At 38.4% G+C, this 16,862-nt stretch overlaps 2 protein-coding genes across 2 annotated transcripts in view; one reads left to right on the top strand and one right to left on the bottom strand.

Moving 5' to 3' along the window:
- kcnt1b (potassium sodium-activated channel subfamily T member 1b) overlaps positions 1–10,537 on the top strand; it is a 68,209-nt gene extending 57,672 nt beyond the window's left edge. Inside the window, exons 32-33 of the mRNA XM_087176879.1 lie at positions 3,171–3,255; positions 7,287–10,537. Coding sequence (XP_087033005.1) covers positions 3,171–3,255; positions 7,287–7,407 — 206 coding nt within the window. The 3' untranslated portion in view covers positions 7,408–10,537. The remainder of the gene's footprint in view (positions 1–3,170; positions 3,256–7,286) is intronic.
- Positions 10,538–10,563: 26 nt separating this feature from the next.
- On the bottom strand, positions 10,564–16,335 carry LOC111663073 (uncharacterized). The gene is made up of 9 exons (XM_087176880.1): positions 16,210–16,335; positions 16,027–16,122; positions 15,159–15,683; positions 14,886–15,074; positions 13,978–14,061; positions 13,804–13,878; positions 13,265–13,330; positions 13,106–13,165; positions 10,564–13,006 (listed from the first exon to the last, which is right to left on the bottom strand). The coding sequence occupies exons 1-9, from the start codon at positions 16,229–16,231 to the stop codon at positions 11,811–11,813; spliced, it is 2,313 nt and encodes a 770-aa protein (XP_087033006.1). The 5' UTR covers positions 16,232–16,335; the 3' UTR covers positions 10,564–11,810.
- Positions 16,336–16,862: the final 527 nt, after the last annotated feature.

Raw genomic sequence — 16,862 nt, forward strand, 5'->3', positions numbered from 1 at the left:
AACCTACACCTCCAATCTAGTTTCATTGATTGGACTCCAGGTTTGATAATTAGCTGAGGGGGTTTACATACTTTTCCAGCATACATTGTTAATGTTTGAATGATGTCTTCAGTATGGACAAGAACAATGCATTGTTAGACCTGACCATATTTTAAGACAAATTTAAACATACTGTAAATGCGGGAAATTCCATAGGGTTCACTTACTTTTTTTGTCACCATAGAGTGGTGGTTATCCTGTCAGCAAGTATTAGGACAGGAAAACACTTTTCATTGTGATGGCTTTGTGCTCCAGCACACTGGATTTTAAATGAAACATAACCATGATGTCACAGTGCCAACTTTCATCTTTAATCTATAAAAAAAGAAAAAAAACTAAAACCTAAATCATCTAAGAATCTTGTTATTGTTGACTTCCATTGGTTTAACTTCTCACCTTGCTACACACACACACACACACACACACACACACAAATTTGTTAATTGAAGTGATGCTGATATTTATTGTCGCAATAACCAAAAAGCTATCAGTTACAATAGACTGACTGCACCTACTGCGATTGATAATGTCTTAAAATGAGCTATTACGCAGAAAGTCTAAATGGGTCATGAAAAGTACTTGGTGAATGAAATGCAAACCTGACCAAACTTAGAGACCAACCTCATCATCGACAAATCCAAAATCACCCTGTCTAGTATGAAAAAAAGCATTACAACATTCCTGTTTATATCTTTTTTTTTAAGTGTTACCGGTAATTACCATCAAGTTAAACATAATATTCAAATCAACACATTTGGAACAAGACTAGGACATTAAACAGTCTCTCATAAGGGTGCTTGCATCCACACTAGATTCTTTAGTAATTGTTGATCTTCAAATATTATGGGACAGAAGTAAATGGCTGTCTGAAGGGGCTTTAAACGAAGTCCTTGTTTGATGTCTATGTCTGATGTCCTGGTTTACAGAGCCACAACAATGAAATCACTGCGGTAACACTCTTCGACTGCATTGTATGTGTGTGGTTTCTTTTTTCTCCCATTTCAGCAAACTACTACCTACTAATTAGAAATGAGTATTTTCTGTGGCCATGGTATAATCCATATTCAATACACTGTAGTCTACAGAAGCAAAGTGTGGATAAGAAGGGGAAACAAATTGGTACAGTCCTTAACATCAGTCATAAATCCTGCAAGCATCTCTTCTCTTCACATACAAAGGGCCCTCTTCAGCGTTATTGAATAAATGTAACTTCCAGGTGATGATCCAGCAGCAGGTCAACCTCTTCCACTCTCACACTCCCAATGTGTTCTGCTTCACTCTCAGTTTGGTTTGAGTCGCTCTGCGTTTGGTCCAGTCTGACGGATGCTGGAGCATGTCCCCTGTGTCTGTGGGTGTGTCACATGTCACTCAGGGCGGGGTGTGGGGGGGGGGCTGAGTGTCGTCCATTGGCATGGCAACCTGCCGCCTTACCAGCCTGTTGGTCCAGTGTGGAATGCGCAGGACGATAAAGGAATGCGATGGAGACCGCGTGGCCGCGGACGCTGTCTGCATGTTGGCTCCGTTCTGAAGCTGCGCATGAGGTCCTGTATGAGTCAGCAGGCAGCATGGGTCTCCCCTTGTTCCACCCAGTGCCCTGTCAGTAACGGTTAGCCCTTCTCTCTCTTCCACCCCGCCTGGCTTTATAAAGGGCCACAAGCAGGTGGGTTGTCATGGAGACACATATGCCCTCCTTTGCCTTCCTCTGTCCATCACGCAACGCAAGTAGGAGCCGCTGCCACAGAGCTCTCAACACCCATACATGCAGACATAAATAACACAAACACTGACACACACACACTCACACACACAGTAATATCAGTCATCTGGGGAATTAATGTTAAGTCAGTTTCCTCTAATTGATTAAGAATCACTTAAAAATGTGCAAAATAGTTTCCATGGTTAATTTAGTTACACTATGGATGCAATGAAATAATATTGTTACAACTGTTAATGCATAAACAATTTACAGCTATCTGTATATTTGTAAGTTTTGCTATAGTTACATGACTAGCGTTAGCATTAACAGCTGTTTCCTTACTAGTCTTGGCAAGGGCTTTAGCTGTTGTTGCAGTTAGAATATGAGAGGGTATAATACTTCGTCTGAGCTGTGTTACTTCTTCAGGGCAGCCTGGAAGCTACAGTGGGTCGGTATAAGTCAAGATAGGTCAAGTGGGCTGGGGCTAGCTGGCTAGTATGCTAACCAGAAAATCAACTTGGCAGTATAGTTTTTAATAATAGAACAACTGACTCTGACTTATTGTTAAATTTGCACTTTGAATTACAAATTTGTTTACTATGTCCTCTGCCTTTTACCAACTCTGTGGACTGGATTCGTTGTAGCAGAATAGTTTGAAGGTTGTGGATGTGCATTATATTCAGTTGATATCAGTGATGGTGCATATTACAAACCACAGCCTAACACATACATATGTTAAGTCAAATCATTTGTACATCAAAATTAGAGCTAGACCAATAAATCTGCCAGGCAGAAATATCAGCTGATATCAGCTTCTTACAGATATATCAGTGTTAGTGTTTATGAAGGCAAAAACAACAAATTTCAGTACAGAAATGCCAAACTAGGTTTGAGGTCATTTATAAACAATGTCGCTATCACACTATTTGTTCACCAGAGAGCGTTGACACGTTTATATTTCAACTGTAAAATGTCCTGCCCTGTTTCATCTTGATAACAATTTTCCACAAAAAACAAAAACTGTGTCTGCCAATATATTATCAAATTATTTAAACTCCCAAATACTGATATCAGTAATCAAACTACTGTAAATCCTGCTGTGTATTTTACTTCAAAAACTGTATTGTCAGCTTGATTTATCAATTCATCTATTGATGCAGGTCACTGCTCTTTTCAAAATTGTTGTAGTTAACGGTTGTAACAAGCATTTCTTCACTTTACAGCCAGTCTAGGAAAAGAGCATCCCCACAACTAATTGTCTCAGATTTTCATACCACTTGGTCTTATACTCTATGTGGGTTACTTTGCCTTTGTACTCACTGAAAGGTTGAAAGTGGTTAGAGGGCTCATTTCCTGGCTGATGTACTGTATAATGGAGGAGGACGAGGGAGGGCTCCAGAGCAGCTCTGAAGGTCTTTTCTGTCTCTTTTTACAGACGAGATGAACGACCACCAGAACACGCTGTCCTACGTCCTCATCAATCCTCCTCCTGACACCATGCTGGAGCTCAATGACATTGTGTAAGAACCAGAAGAAAGGATATATTACTCTCTCTTCTTTTTTTTTTTTTTTTTTACAATTATCCAGTAGACTTTAGACTTACTTCGCTGTAAGTGTCAGTTCCCAACCCCATAACCAGAATCAATTGCCATTTCATATCACAATTTAAGTCACTATTTGAATCAGATGTGTGCAACGATACAGACGTTTGGAACCAGATGGAAGCAGTCTGGGGAGAAACAGGTCATATACCATGACTTTTTGACATTTTAATGCCTTACTACACTATGACATTTTTTGGCATTTTTCTGCCATACTATGCTATGACGTTTTTTGGCATTTTTATGCCTTACTATACTATATTTTTTGATGCCTGACCATACTATGACGTTTTTATGACCTTCCATGCTTTAATATACAATGATATTTTTCTGACGTTTTATGCCATACTATACAATGACGCTTTTTGGCATTTTTATGCCTAATTACATTATTTTGTCTCATACCTTGCTATGTTATGATGTTCATAGGACCTTTTATGCCTTAATATAGAATGATGTTTTTTTGACGTTTTATGCCTTACTATACTATGACATTTTATTCCTTACTATACTATGACGTTTTATGACATTTTACAGCCTTATTATCCCATGACATTTTTTGACTTCTTTATGCCTCAATATGCTATGACTTTTTATGCCTTCCTACACTATGAATTTTTATGCCTCATTTCACTATGACGTGTTATGCCTTACTATGCTGTGACATTTTTTAACATTTTTGTGACTTACTATACTGTGACTTTTTTTATGCCTTACTATAACTGACGTTTTATGCTTTAGTATACTATGAAATTTTTTTACATTTTTTTGTGTTTTTATACCTTACTATACTGTGACATTTTTTTACATTTTTATGACTTACTATACTATGACATTTTATGCCTTGCTATTCTAAGACGTTTTTTGACATGTTTATGCTTTGATGTTTTTATGACCTTTTATGCTTTAATATGCTATAATGTTTTTTTGACGTTTTACGCCATACTATACTACTATACTATACATTTTTTTGGCATTTTTATGCCTAATTATACTATTTTGTCTCATGCCTTGCTATACTATGATATTCTTATGACCTTTTATGCCTTAATATACTATGATGCTTTTTTGGCATTTTTATGCCTTACTATACTATGTTATTTGATGCCCGACCACACTAAGACGTTTTTATGACCTCTTATGCCTTAATATACTATGATGTTTTTTTGACGTTTTATGCCATATGACATTTTTTGGCATTTTTATGCCATACTATACTTTGATGTTTTTTGGCATTTTTATGCCTAATTATACTATTTCGTCTCATGCCTTGCCATACTATGATATTCTTTTGACCTTTTATGCTTTAATATGCTATAATGTTTTTTTGACGTTTTATGCCATACTATACTATGACATTTTTTGGCATTTTTCTGCCATACTATGCTATGACGTTTTTTGGCATTTTTATGCCTTACTATACTATATTTTTTGATGCCTGACCATACTATGATGTTTTTATGACCTTCCATGCTTTAATATACAATGATATTTTTCTGACATTTTATGCCATACTATACAATGACGCTTTTTGGCATTTTTATGCCTAATTACATTATTTTGTCTCATACCTTGCCATGTTATGATGTTTGTAGGACCTTTTATGCCTTAATATACTATGATATTTTTTTGATGTTTTATGCCATACTATGCTATGACATTTTTTGGCTTTTTTCTGCCATACTATACTGTGACGATTTTGGCATTTTTATGCCTTACTATACTATATTTTTTGATGCCCGACCATACTATGACGTTTTTATGACCTTCTATGCTTTAATATACAATGATATTTTTCTGACGTTTAATGCCATACTATACTATGACATTTTTTTGCATTTTTATGCCTTACTATACTATGATGTTTTTTTACCTTTTATGCCTTACTATACTTTTTTGTCCGGCACATTTAGGAGCATCACCAAGATGGGAGGTCCACACAGCAACCATTCGAAGAAACCAAATTTATTAAACATAATTCAATTTAATATAAGCAAAGTAGAAAATGTGAAGTCAGTAGTGTAATGCGGGTGTTGGGTGCTAGAATAATGAAAGCCAACTTAAAATACACGTAAAACAACTGAAGCCTTAACAAAAGACAATATACAACCAAGCAAAATAAAGTTGGGTCCCTGAAAGGCACCAGCGTTTCAGAAGAGCTGAGACAGAGAGGCCATCTTGAATCTCCCGGCTTAAATAGGCCACACTCAGGTGAAGTCAGTCAGTTGATCAGGAAGTACCTAACAAAAAAACACAGGAACCAGAAACAGGCCTAAACAAAATAGGGTCATACAGCCCAGGGCCATCTCAGTACTGTTACATTTTTATGATGTTTTATGATTTACTATAATTTTTTGACATTTTTATGCCTTACTATACTATGACGTTTTTTATGACATACTATACTATGACAATTTTTCACATTTTTATGCCTTACTATACTGTGACAATTTTTCACATTTTTATGCCTTAATATACTATGATGTTTTTTTGACGTTTTATGCCATATGACATTTTTGGCATTTTTATGCCATACTATACTTTGATGTTTTTTGGCATTTTTATGCCTAATTATATTATTTCGTCTCATGCCTTGCCATACTATGATATTCTTTTGACCTTTTATGCTTTAATATGCTATGTTGTTTTTTTGACGTTTTATGCCATACTATACTATGACATTTTTTGGCATTTTTCTCCCATACTATACTTTGATGTTTTTTGGCATTTTTTGGCCTAATTATATTATTCAGTCTCATGCCTTGCCATGTTATGATGTTCATATGACCTTTTATGCCTTACTATACTATATTTTTTGATGCCTGACCATACTATGACGTTTTTATGACCTTCTATGCTTTAATATATATGTTTTTCTGACGTTTTATGCCATACTATACTTTTTTGTCCGGCACATTTAGGAGCATAACCAAGATGGGAGGTCCACACAGCAACCATTCGAAGAAACCAAATTTATTAAAGATAATTCAATTTAATATAAGCAAAGTAGAAAATGTGAAGTCAGTAGTGTAATGTAGGTGTTGGGTGCTAGAATAATGAAAGCCAACTTAAAATACACATACAACAACTGAAGCCTTAACAAAAGACAATATACAACCAATCAAAACAAAGTTGGGTCCCTGAAAGGGACCAGCGTTTCAGGAGAGCTGAGATAGAGAGGCCATCTTGAATCTCCCAGCTTAAATAGGCCACACTCAGGTGAAGTCAGTCAGTTGATCAGGAAGTACCTAAAAAAAAACACAGGAACCAGAAATAGGCCTAAACAAAATAGGGTCATACAGCCCAGGGCCATCTCAATACTGTTACATTTGTATAATGTTTTATGCCTGACTATACTATGACGTTTTTTAACATTTTTATACCTTTCTATACTATGACATTTTATGCTTTACTATACTATATTTTTTAACATTTTTATGCATCACTATACTATGACGTTTTTTGAAATATTTTTGCCTTACTATATTATGACGTTCTTATGCTTTACTATACCATGACAATTTTTGACATATTTATGCCTTACTATACTATGCCATTTTTATGCCCTTTTATACAATGATATTTTTTGACATTTTTATGCCTTACTATATTATGACGTATTTTTTAAATATTTATGCCTTACTATACTATGACACTTTATGCCTTACTATACCATGACATTTTTTAACATTTTTATCTCTTACTATACTATGACGTTTTAGACAATTTATGCTAGAGATCAGATCTTATATGTTAATAAACTGTTTGGATGACAGCATTAAATAGCAAATGTCTTTGTTTTGACGGGCAGGCGGAATTGTTGTGTCCCTACCAATGTTGAGACCAAACCTACACCTTTGATTTTAATGCTCAAGTTTTAATCCAAATTTTCACTCTCTTGTACAGTTACTGCTCCATACTGCCAGATAATGTTGATTTTCTCTCTTCAGGTACATTATCCGGTCTGACCCACTGGCACACATGCCAGAGGACGCACAGGTGGGGCAGGCACGCAGCACAAGGAACCAGCAGGACTTTGGCACAGAGACAAGAGACGAGACTCATCTCTGAAACAGAAGAAAAAAACAGCTGTCTATTGTGAATGTGCATTATGTGTCTCTCAGGCTCAGACCAGAAACAATCAGACAGCGCTGAGAGACCTGTTGTTTCCCACTGAGCTGCTACAGGAGGATGCATGAAGAGTGCCTCGTCATCCACCCCAACTCCATTCACATGCCTCTACTAACTGTACTAATACACATCGCCCTCGCTAAACAGTCTGGACCTGAGAACAAGGCACTGGAAATGACTCCCTCATCCCCACTAACCAAAGGTCTGAGAGGTTTGATTGCTGTTGTGAGAGGTCTTTGGACAGTCAGAGGATTTTTTTTTGTGCACATATAGGATATTAAACCATTCTTTCGCCCAACAATGTTTTGCTCAGGGGTGAAGTTGCCCTCACACCGTGACTCAGACCGACTTCCTCTACACCTGTTTCTACCTAAACTCACAAAAGAACTGAATCTCGGGGCAACTACACCCTCCTCCACACCGTCACCATCATGTTTTTTAAAGAGAACGGTAAATGCTTTGAATTTCTAGCTCTTCAAGCATTTACCATGAAATTACAATACATGTGCACTTTTCCTTAATTTATTACAGATGTTTTAGTTTCTATTGACTGTTTGTATGCTCTTTATCAGACAGGATTTTCATTTTCTTTATGAGCACAAACTTTTTTACAACAAACTGTCCCCTGGCATTTTTAATCAGCCATATAAAAAAATATTTTCTGTTATGTTTTTGGAAACTAATTTTTGTTGTAGTTATTGTTGAAAAGTGAATATTGTTAATTTATTTCACTATTTTAAACAGTCTCAGATTATGTCTGCTCTACTATATGTGCCATTTTGTTTAAGATATTTATATGTTTAAATTTGTACATCAGTGCCATTCCGCATCTATTTTTATGATATCAGTGTTAGTGTTTTTTATTTTAGAACCTGGCCAATACATAAATCATACACCTGCAGTATAGAAATACCAAAAGAATACCGGTAAATGAGGGATATATTCATACAAAATATGAATTACTCATTTGTATCAGCTATTTCAACAATCATAAATTAAGTTAATGTTAATAATACAGGCTTGCCCACACCCTGCACTACTGAATTTACTAGAAATCAGTATAGGTTATTGTAATTCTATAAGCTACTTTTTTAATTTATATTTCTTATTTTCGTAGTTAAATTTAAGAATGTACTTGTTTAATTTGTTTTGTTTATAGTTGTTATTTATAGCTGTAGTGTAATTTTTTCAGCTGTAAAATGTCTCTCTACATTTCATGTTCACAAATGTTTAATAACCAAATTTAAAGGAATAGGTTAACATTTTGTGACGTGCTTATTTGCTCATTGGAGATTTAGATGAGTAGCTTGACACCGCTCTCATATCTGTATGATAAATATAAAAGTAGAGAAAGCGGGAGATTAGCTTAGCTTAGCATAAAGACTAAGCTAAAGGAAGCAGCGGGAAACGTCAAGTACCACTTTTAAAGCTTGCTACCGTAACATGTCATATCTTGTTTGTTTAAAACATATGTGAGGATTAAACAAAATATAACATATACATTTGTGAGCTTAAGACGTGCCAGTAGGCAGATTTTGCTAGCTGCTTCCAGTGTTTATGCTAAGCTAAGACAACCGTCTGGCTGTTTTTTGATTAGTCATGAGAGTGGTGTCAATCTTCTCATCTAACTCTCAGCAGGATAGTGAATAAGCGTGTATTCCAAATTTCCAAAGTGACATTAACCTTTCCTTATCAGAAAAAACAATTGTCAGATATATCATTATCAAATTGTTTTCAACTCAAATATCAATCTAGTATCGGTCAGATTCTAGTGTTCTTATTCTTTTACCTTGAATTCATTTGATGTTGATGGTAAATCCTCCAGTATCAGAACTCTTTAATGAGTTGCAGGAGGACTGGCAGCAGAAGAGTTTTGCACTAATAGGGTTATGGTTAGTGATCTATCTGTAATCTATTTCCAAATATATTTGGATATATAGCTGAAAATGAAGTGCTCTCTCTTCCAAATTGTACAGGCCACACGTGTGTAAAGAGTGTCACGGTGCAGTATTTGAATCTTTTCATTTGATCATTTCTCAGATGTATGTTTGGTTTGATCACTGTAAATAGTAACTATTTATTCACCGTTTTGCCATTTATTTTTCCTTTGTTTTGTTTCAATCTCTTCTGTGTGATTTTAAGAAATGAAAGAGGACTTGAACTATTTTTGCACTAAGCTCTGCGGGGATGTCTAGAGCAAATCAGCATGACCCTTTAAGCTGAATCTGTACAACACAGCGGACAGTATTCAACCATTCCTGTGAAGCAAAGACAGTCAGATGTGCAGTATTGTGCACATGCACACCTTGCAGATGTTTGCAAAGCTTACTTTATGTGCCATTTTTATTTTTCATGTCAAAGATCAAGTGATAGTTATGATGAAGTAATCTAAAATGTATTGTTTTCTCTTTGAAATCTGCCTTTTTTTTGTGGAGGAATCAGCATAAGCTTTTTTTCCAATTTATATATTTTGCAAAGAGTCCAATTGAGATGAACTGTTGATCTTTGCTCAGTAGCCCCCCCCCCCCCCCCCTCCCCAGAATGGTCAGTTTACAGGGCAGGAGAGCTGAGGAGTGAAAGCATGTGCGACCACGATGGAGGATACGATCTGTGTGCTGATCCATTCATTTAACGTCTTCCTGGGTCCTCACTTCACACAACTCCACAAAGAAATCAATTCAGATCTCCTACTGTCCATACTTACAATACCACAAGGGGCATGTAAACACACAAAAAAAAGCATGTTTTGATATACAAGCTTGCCAAGAACAATACATTTTGTACATTTAGCAGGACATTTAGTGTGATGTCCCGTCGCTAGAGAAACCCATAATCAAGTCAACTGCTTGCAAGTTGGATCCATTATTTGATACTGTGTATTTATATGAATGGAACATGCATGTCGTCTCGGTGTTATCAAAAGCCTCCGTATCATGTTTACCTCCACTTTGTTTTTAGGTCAAGTGTCAAAAAGGGGTTGATCCATTTTGTACTATTTCTTATGAGAAGCGAGTGTCCTTCTACGTATATAAAATATGAACAAATAAATGCTGCATGCAGCCAGATCTAATGAATGAAATTGTGTTTTTATTTCTTCTCAGAGTTTCAGGTGACAGTGTGAGGAGTAATCACATGTTTTTACATTTAAACAGGGTGCCATTATTTACTCACAGCTAAAGGAATAGTTCAACATTTTGGGAAACGTCCTTATTCGCTGAGTTACATGCCAATAATTGATACCACTCTCTTGACTACTGATACAGTATCTAGTTAGCTTAGCATAAAGTCAGGGAACAGTTAGTGATACCTCTAAAGCTCACTAATGACCAAGTTACGCCTTGTTTAATCTGCTCACAAACCAAAGAGTAAAAACGAGAAGTTTTGGCCTCACAGTGACGACAAGACGGTGTAACACCATATCAGTGAGCGCTGTAAAGTGTGACCGCATTTGTCATTCATAATTTAAAACAGGTGAAAGTAACTGTCCAGAACTTATCAGGTACTTGGCATTTTTCTCACCTTCTTAAAAGACTGAATAACACCTGAAGTATCCATCACATCCATCACAGGTCGACAGGAGCACAGCAGAGTGAAGGTCCTGAAACAGGTCATCAGAAACTGTGACTCTGCTGTTCCTGGAGATTCAATAAAACCGCAGTATCTAAATATTGTCAGGTACTTCTTCTTTCTTTCACCTGTTTTAAAGATTGAACCCCCCCCTCATGGGCACACTTCATGATGGTCACAGAATATGGTGTAACACAGATCAGGAAACAATCAGCTGCTGCTAAGTGGATTTTATTTCCTCTGGACAGATCCAGGCGAGCGGCTTGTGGCTGATAAATGACGACGAATGATATATGACATTAATAGATTATTAATACTCATGCATCAGTGTATACAGAGCATCATATCCAAAGCATCATAAGATTAAACAAGATTCTGCTACAGGTCATGAGCTTGTATCATTTTTTTTGTAACATGTTGCATTATGGGAAATGTAGGATCAAGTGTTTCTGGAGCTTCACCCAAAATAAAGACAAAAAAGTCAGGATATATCGTCCTCTGCTGCTTCAATGTGCGTCTTATTATTTTAATCCGTCTCATGTCAGTCCCCCTAACTGTATGGGAACGTGATACAAACTTCAGATACCTTGAGGGTCCCTTGATTGGACGATTTCATGAGAGTGATATTGATTTCCTCATTTTCACCAAGAAAGCAAATAAGGGAATTTCCCATAATGTTGAACTGTTCCTTTAAGTGCTGATTGCCAGAATAAAACTACTAAATATTATGTGTACAAAACATTTTAGTGAATCACAAATCCTTGTGTACCTCCGTCCTAACGCCGCTGCTTGTTGACATTCATCTGCCTCCACCTCTCTCGGGTCCAGCGGCCGTTGTTCTGCACGACCTCATGCAGCAGGTCCATGAAGGCGTACTCGTTGCCGTACAGCAGCGTTTCATCATCCGGTGAGGCACCGTCAGAGCGAGTCTTTGAGCCGGTGCTTCTGTTCTCCGCCCTCTGTCTGTTCGTCACAGCTCGCTTCGCCTCGTCTCTCTGCTGGGCCTTGCTGCTGCTCTTGTGTGTAAAGTTTTCTGCAGGTTTGAGGTCTTGGTTGTGACTGAGTTTTTCCTGATTCAGACTTTGGGTTTTATTTCCTGTATGTGTCACTGTGGCTGGTTCCTCTTGCTTGGTGTCCGTGTGGGCTTGAACCTCACTGAATTTCAATTTCATGCCAGCTACGTTCATTTTTAGTTTGTTTGGAGAAGTTATTAAACCCTCCATATGATTTTCCTCCTTTTCTTTTTCCTTTGTATCCCGGTCACAAACAGAGGGACGCTCCTCTCTGTTTACTGTTTTCTTCGCTTCACCTGGGTGCTTCTCAGTTTCACTCGCCTCCTCCATCACTTTACATCTTTCCTGCCACTGAATTGCAGTGGGAGGCCAGGTGGAGATCCTCCCCATGACTTTTCCCATCTGTGATCTTTGACCCAAACTGTCATTGAGCTGTTTGCTGAGATTATCAGGGTTTGGTTTGTTCTGGTTGTTGCCGATGCTGAGATACGCTACAGTGTCAGTGCTGACAGAAACACGGTGGGAGTTGTCATCTCGACTGCTGCCGGCATCAGTTTGTCCCTCAGTCGTGTCGGGAGTGTTTGTGATATTTTCTGTCTGAAATCCTCCTGCTTCATTTTCCGGTTTCTGCTCTCCTTCTGCTCCTTCTGTGTCTTTTGATTGAGCCTCTGTCTCATGCTGCACAGTCACTTGATCTTTCTCAGACACACAGAAAGGAGATATAAAGAGAATAGCGTTAGCCGACTTAGCTCTGACTCCACTAAAAGGCCTCCTCTGAGCCGTCTCTGCGTCTCTGTTCTCAGAGTGTCCTGGAGACTGATCAGGGTTCGAGCTCCTGTCGTCTTCCAACTCCTCCTTCTCTTCTTTCGAACGTCCAGGCATCACAGTTTTGTTGTTGCGTTTCCTCCTCTGCTGCACCACCAGGAAACACACCACAAGCAGCAGCACACAGAGGACCACTGCAGAGGAGCAAGCCGTTATTATTTAATCATCCGATTATATTTTTCAGTACAATCAAGCTGAAATTTGCAAAAAAATGAAAAATAAAATAAAGGTACCTATCACAACAACGAGTGTGCAGACAGTGTTTGTATCTGGTTTTGAGGTCACACAAGTCTCTAGAAGGAACAACGTGAATATGAAGAACACATTATTTGTGTGAGGGGTGAGGCAATTCTCTGATTCTTTTATTTCTGACATTCAAATATCAAACGCACCGGTCACTCCAGTGTGTGGAGGGGTGAAGGTTTCTGCCTCTGATGGTGGTGAAGTCACATGTGTTGCTACAGGGAACAACAGAAATGCTAAACAACTAGAAAGACACACCTCCAAGGCTCCAGAGTCATTTCATAACAGAAAATGATTATAGATTTTGAATCAGCATCAAAACATATGAAGACAGAAAAAATGCTGTCAGCAAAAATCAGGGATTTTTATTCTACAAAAGAATGAATTCTACAAAATTTCAAAGAGTCAGAGCCATGACCACTGAGATAGTTAATTTATCATGTTGCTATGGCGCCATCTGCAGGTGAAATACCATTAAACATTTCAGGAGGATTCAGAGTAGGTGTTTCTGTCTCTTAAATAAACCTGGAGTCTTGCAATGTGTGTAGTTGTGGTAACGGTTTATCGAATATGTCAGGTCTTCCGTTTTCCCTGTAACAGAACTATATAATTACTCTCTCATTATTCTGATTCTGTTTAAATTAATATTAAAGATGAAGAAAACTGGGACCAGAAGAAGTAAATGTACCAGTTTGTGTTCTATGTTCATCAGTGGATGTTGCGCGGACAGATGTTTCTGTTGTTGGTCGTGCTGGAGCTGTTGCTGCAGAGAACAACAGAGACACAAACTGAATAAAACTGTGCTGAAGAATTTCAAACATCAAACACAAACTGGGACAAGAAGAAGAAGCAGCACAGGTACCAGTGTGAGGGGAGATTGTTGTGGGTGCATCAGTGGGTTTGGTTTGGACAGAGGTTTCTTGTGATGCAGCTGTACCAACGTTTGCTAAGGGGAACAACAAAAGCACTAATTACCCAACGTGGGGAGAGGGCAGCATTCAAAAGCGAATTGTGGGGATTTTAGGTAACACTTTATTTTATTGGTCCCATATTTTCAAGTGAATCTCCTGGAAACCTTCCTGATAAATTTATAAAAATTAGCTGGTATTAAGCTTCTAATTACTGGGACATTTCCAAGACAGACCTGAACAACTTAACAATTTATGAAGGAAACAGAGAAAGCTTTATATGCTACAGTTCTTTAGTTAAAAAAAAAAAAAAGGAAAAAAGAAAAGAAAAACTACTAATTTCCGAGTTTTTTCTTAAAACAAAACAAAAAAAATGGAAAATGATGTTGTAGGTAAGTGAAATGGTTCATAAATAAAAAACTAACAAAAATTAATAATTTGTGTTTTTTGAGCTGCCATACATTACGGATCTGCTTAGCAGTGGTCAGTAAATACATGTTTACATGTAGTTCTCAGCTGCATTGGGATTTCCTTAGTTTTGTCTTTCACGCTGCTGATGATCATCAATAATACTCACTCCATGCTATAAAACTTCACCGATTCAGCAGCTACATTTACAAACATATTTCTACCTAATTTCCACACGTCAGAGCTGGGACTCAATGTGGCACATTTTCTGTTTAATCAAGAATTAGACATATTTTTTTTGTTCGTCTTTCTAGGAAACTGATGGATATTGACATCAACTATTTTTCACTTACCTAGGACTTTCTGGGAAATATTCTAGTCATTAACAGTAAAGTTTACATCAAATTAGCAGGTGAATCTGGGACCTGTGAAATAAAGGACGAACCAGATGTACCAGAGGATGCAGGGACTGTTGTGAGTGCATCAGTGGGTCTGAGCTGGACGGTTGGTGATGCCGACGGTGGTCCTGGCGTAGGTGACGTCACGCACACCGACACGTCCCACACAGGTCGACCCCTCAGAGATGGAGGACTCTCACAGGTCACCGCCGTCTGTCTGTCTAGTAGAGATCTGCTCTGAAGGTCTGAGAGGAGAAGCAGTTTTAGGGTTCGAAGTCTTCTTTAAACACACACAGGTCTTGTCGTTATTTGTCTCAGATTTCACAAACCTTTTAGGAAGACAACAAAGTCCTCAGCTCCACAGGAACAGTCCCAGGGGTTCCCATCTAGTCTGATCCTGGTGGACCTGAGAGACCTGAAGACCTGCGGTGAGACCCGAGTCATCCTGTTTTCTGACAGGTCCAGCTCGGCCAAGTCGGTCTGTGACTGAAAACTGTTTGTCTCAATGGTTCTGATTCTGTTCTTATTCAGACTGAGCTTCGTGAGGTTGATGAGCCCGGTCAGCATGGACTCGTTCACAGCTTCGATCTGGTTTTCTGCGAGGCTGAGCTCACTGAGGACGGCAGGCCGGCCGAACCACTTAGGGTTCATCTGTGTCAGCGCGTTCCTCCTTAAACTGATACCTCTGAGGTTCTGGAAAGAACCGAAGGCTCCTTCAGCGATTCCTGTGACACCGGCGTTGTCGATCCTGAGCGTGGTTACAGAGGTGAGGTTGCTGCTGTGAAACACAGTGGAGTTGATCTCCCCGACGCCATTCAGGTACATCACCAGGGTCAAATAACCAGGGCTGAAATCTAAAAGAATTAATGCGTGGGAGAATGTGATGAAAGAAGGTATGATGAAGTTGTTTTTCTGTCACATTCAGTGCAAGTTTTCAGACCAGTTGCTCCAGGGAAGATACAAGGACTGGTGTGGTGATCACGCCCATTTTTCTTTTTTAAATTAACACTTCATTGGTCATGACTGGAAAAGCTTTTTTAACAATTTGGTTTTCTTTTCAGTGAGCATTACATATTACTCTGTGGAGGAAGGAATCTAATCATATCAATATTCAAATAAACACCAATATCAGCCCAATGTACATGAAAGTGCACTCACACAGCCGATCAAACACTGAATCAAACCATGAGCTCTTACATGGAGGGAGGTTCGGGCAGATCAGAACTTGTTCTACTTCGTCACATGAATGGCTGAACGGCACATTCACCAGCAACAAAGTGAGAGCAGCAACGCCTGTGGAGATACAGAGGAATCACATCAGTTCTGACATCACTTCATCATTTTCTACACAAAGTACGAGGATGAAATAAGTGCACTCACCGATCATGGTGATCAATCTCATCAATGCAGGATGCAGAGTCTACAGCTTGGACTCTACCTGGTGGGACGGTTTACAAAGTGTGATGGGCTTGTGATCACCTGAACTACCAGGTGTGAAAAAGAAACACAGTTGCTATGGCAGATCAGAGTTTGCCATGGTTATGAGCACTGGCGTTAAGGAATTATAAAAGCCGCTGTTCCAGTTGGTTGGTGGAGTGCGAGGCACCAGGGGAGACCTGAGGAGGTTTTTTTCTATTTAAGATGCTTAAATTAGAAACCCTGTGTCATGATGTGTGATACATTTTCGTCTTCTTTGCTTTAAGAAGATTCACACAACCCTGAGAGATCAGTTTTAAAGGCCCCATATTGTATAAAGTGAGATTTCCATGTCTTTTTTGTTTATAAAGCAGGTCTAGGTTCTATATTAATACTGAGAAAGTATCAAAGCGCTCGGTCCACAGAGAAATGCACACAGCCTGTATTCAGAAACCTCCTCTCTCCTGATTGGCTCAACCAACCTGTTGTTACTAGAGCTCCAGAGAGAAGCATGAGAGAGGAAATGTACAACTACACAGAGAGGGTTTTTGGTGCTTAAAGCAACAAACCACAAATATATCTTCTTGGCAATATCAAAACATCGAATAAAACACTGT

This window comes from Seriola lalandi, unplaced genomic scaffold, assembly GCF_002814215.2.
Source record: "Seriola lalandi dorsalis isolate HSWRI2012SDOR001 ecotype SW California unplaced genomic scaffold, Sedor1 jcf7180002054572, whole genome shotgun sequence".
NCBI lineage: Eukaryota > Metazoa > Chordata > Actinopteri > Carangiformes > Carangidae > Seriola > Seriola lalandi.

Excerpts from the sequence above, each read along its gene's own strand:
- LOC111663073 (XM_087176880.1), bottom strand. The coding sequence starts at position 16,231 with ATGAGATTGATCACCATGATCG. Across the intron at positions 16,123-16,209 it reads GAGATTGATCACCATGATCG|GCGTTGCTGCTCTCACTTTG; the intron begins GTGAGTGCACTT and ends GTATCTCCACAG. Across the intron at positions 14,062-14,885 it reads AACAGTCCCTGCATCCTCTG|CAAACGTTGGTACAGCTGCA; the intron begins GTACATCTGGTT and ends TGTTCCCCTTAG.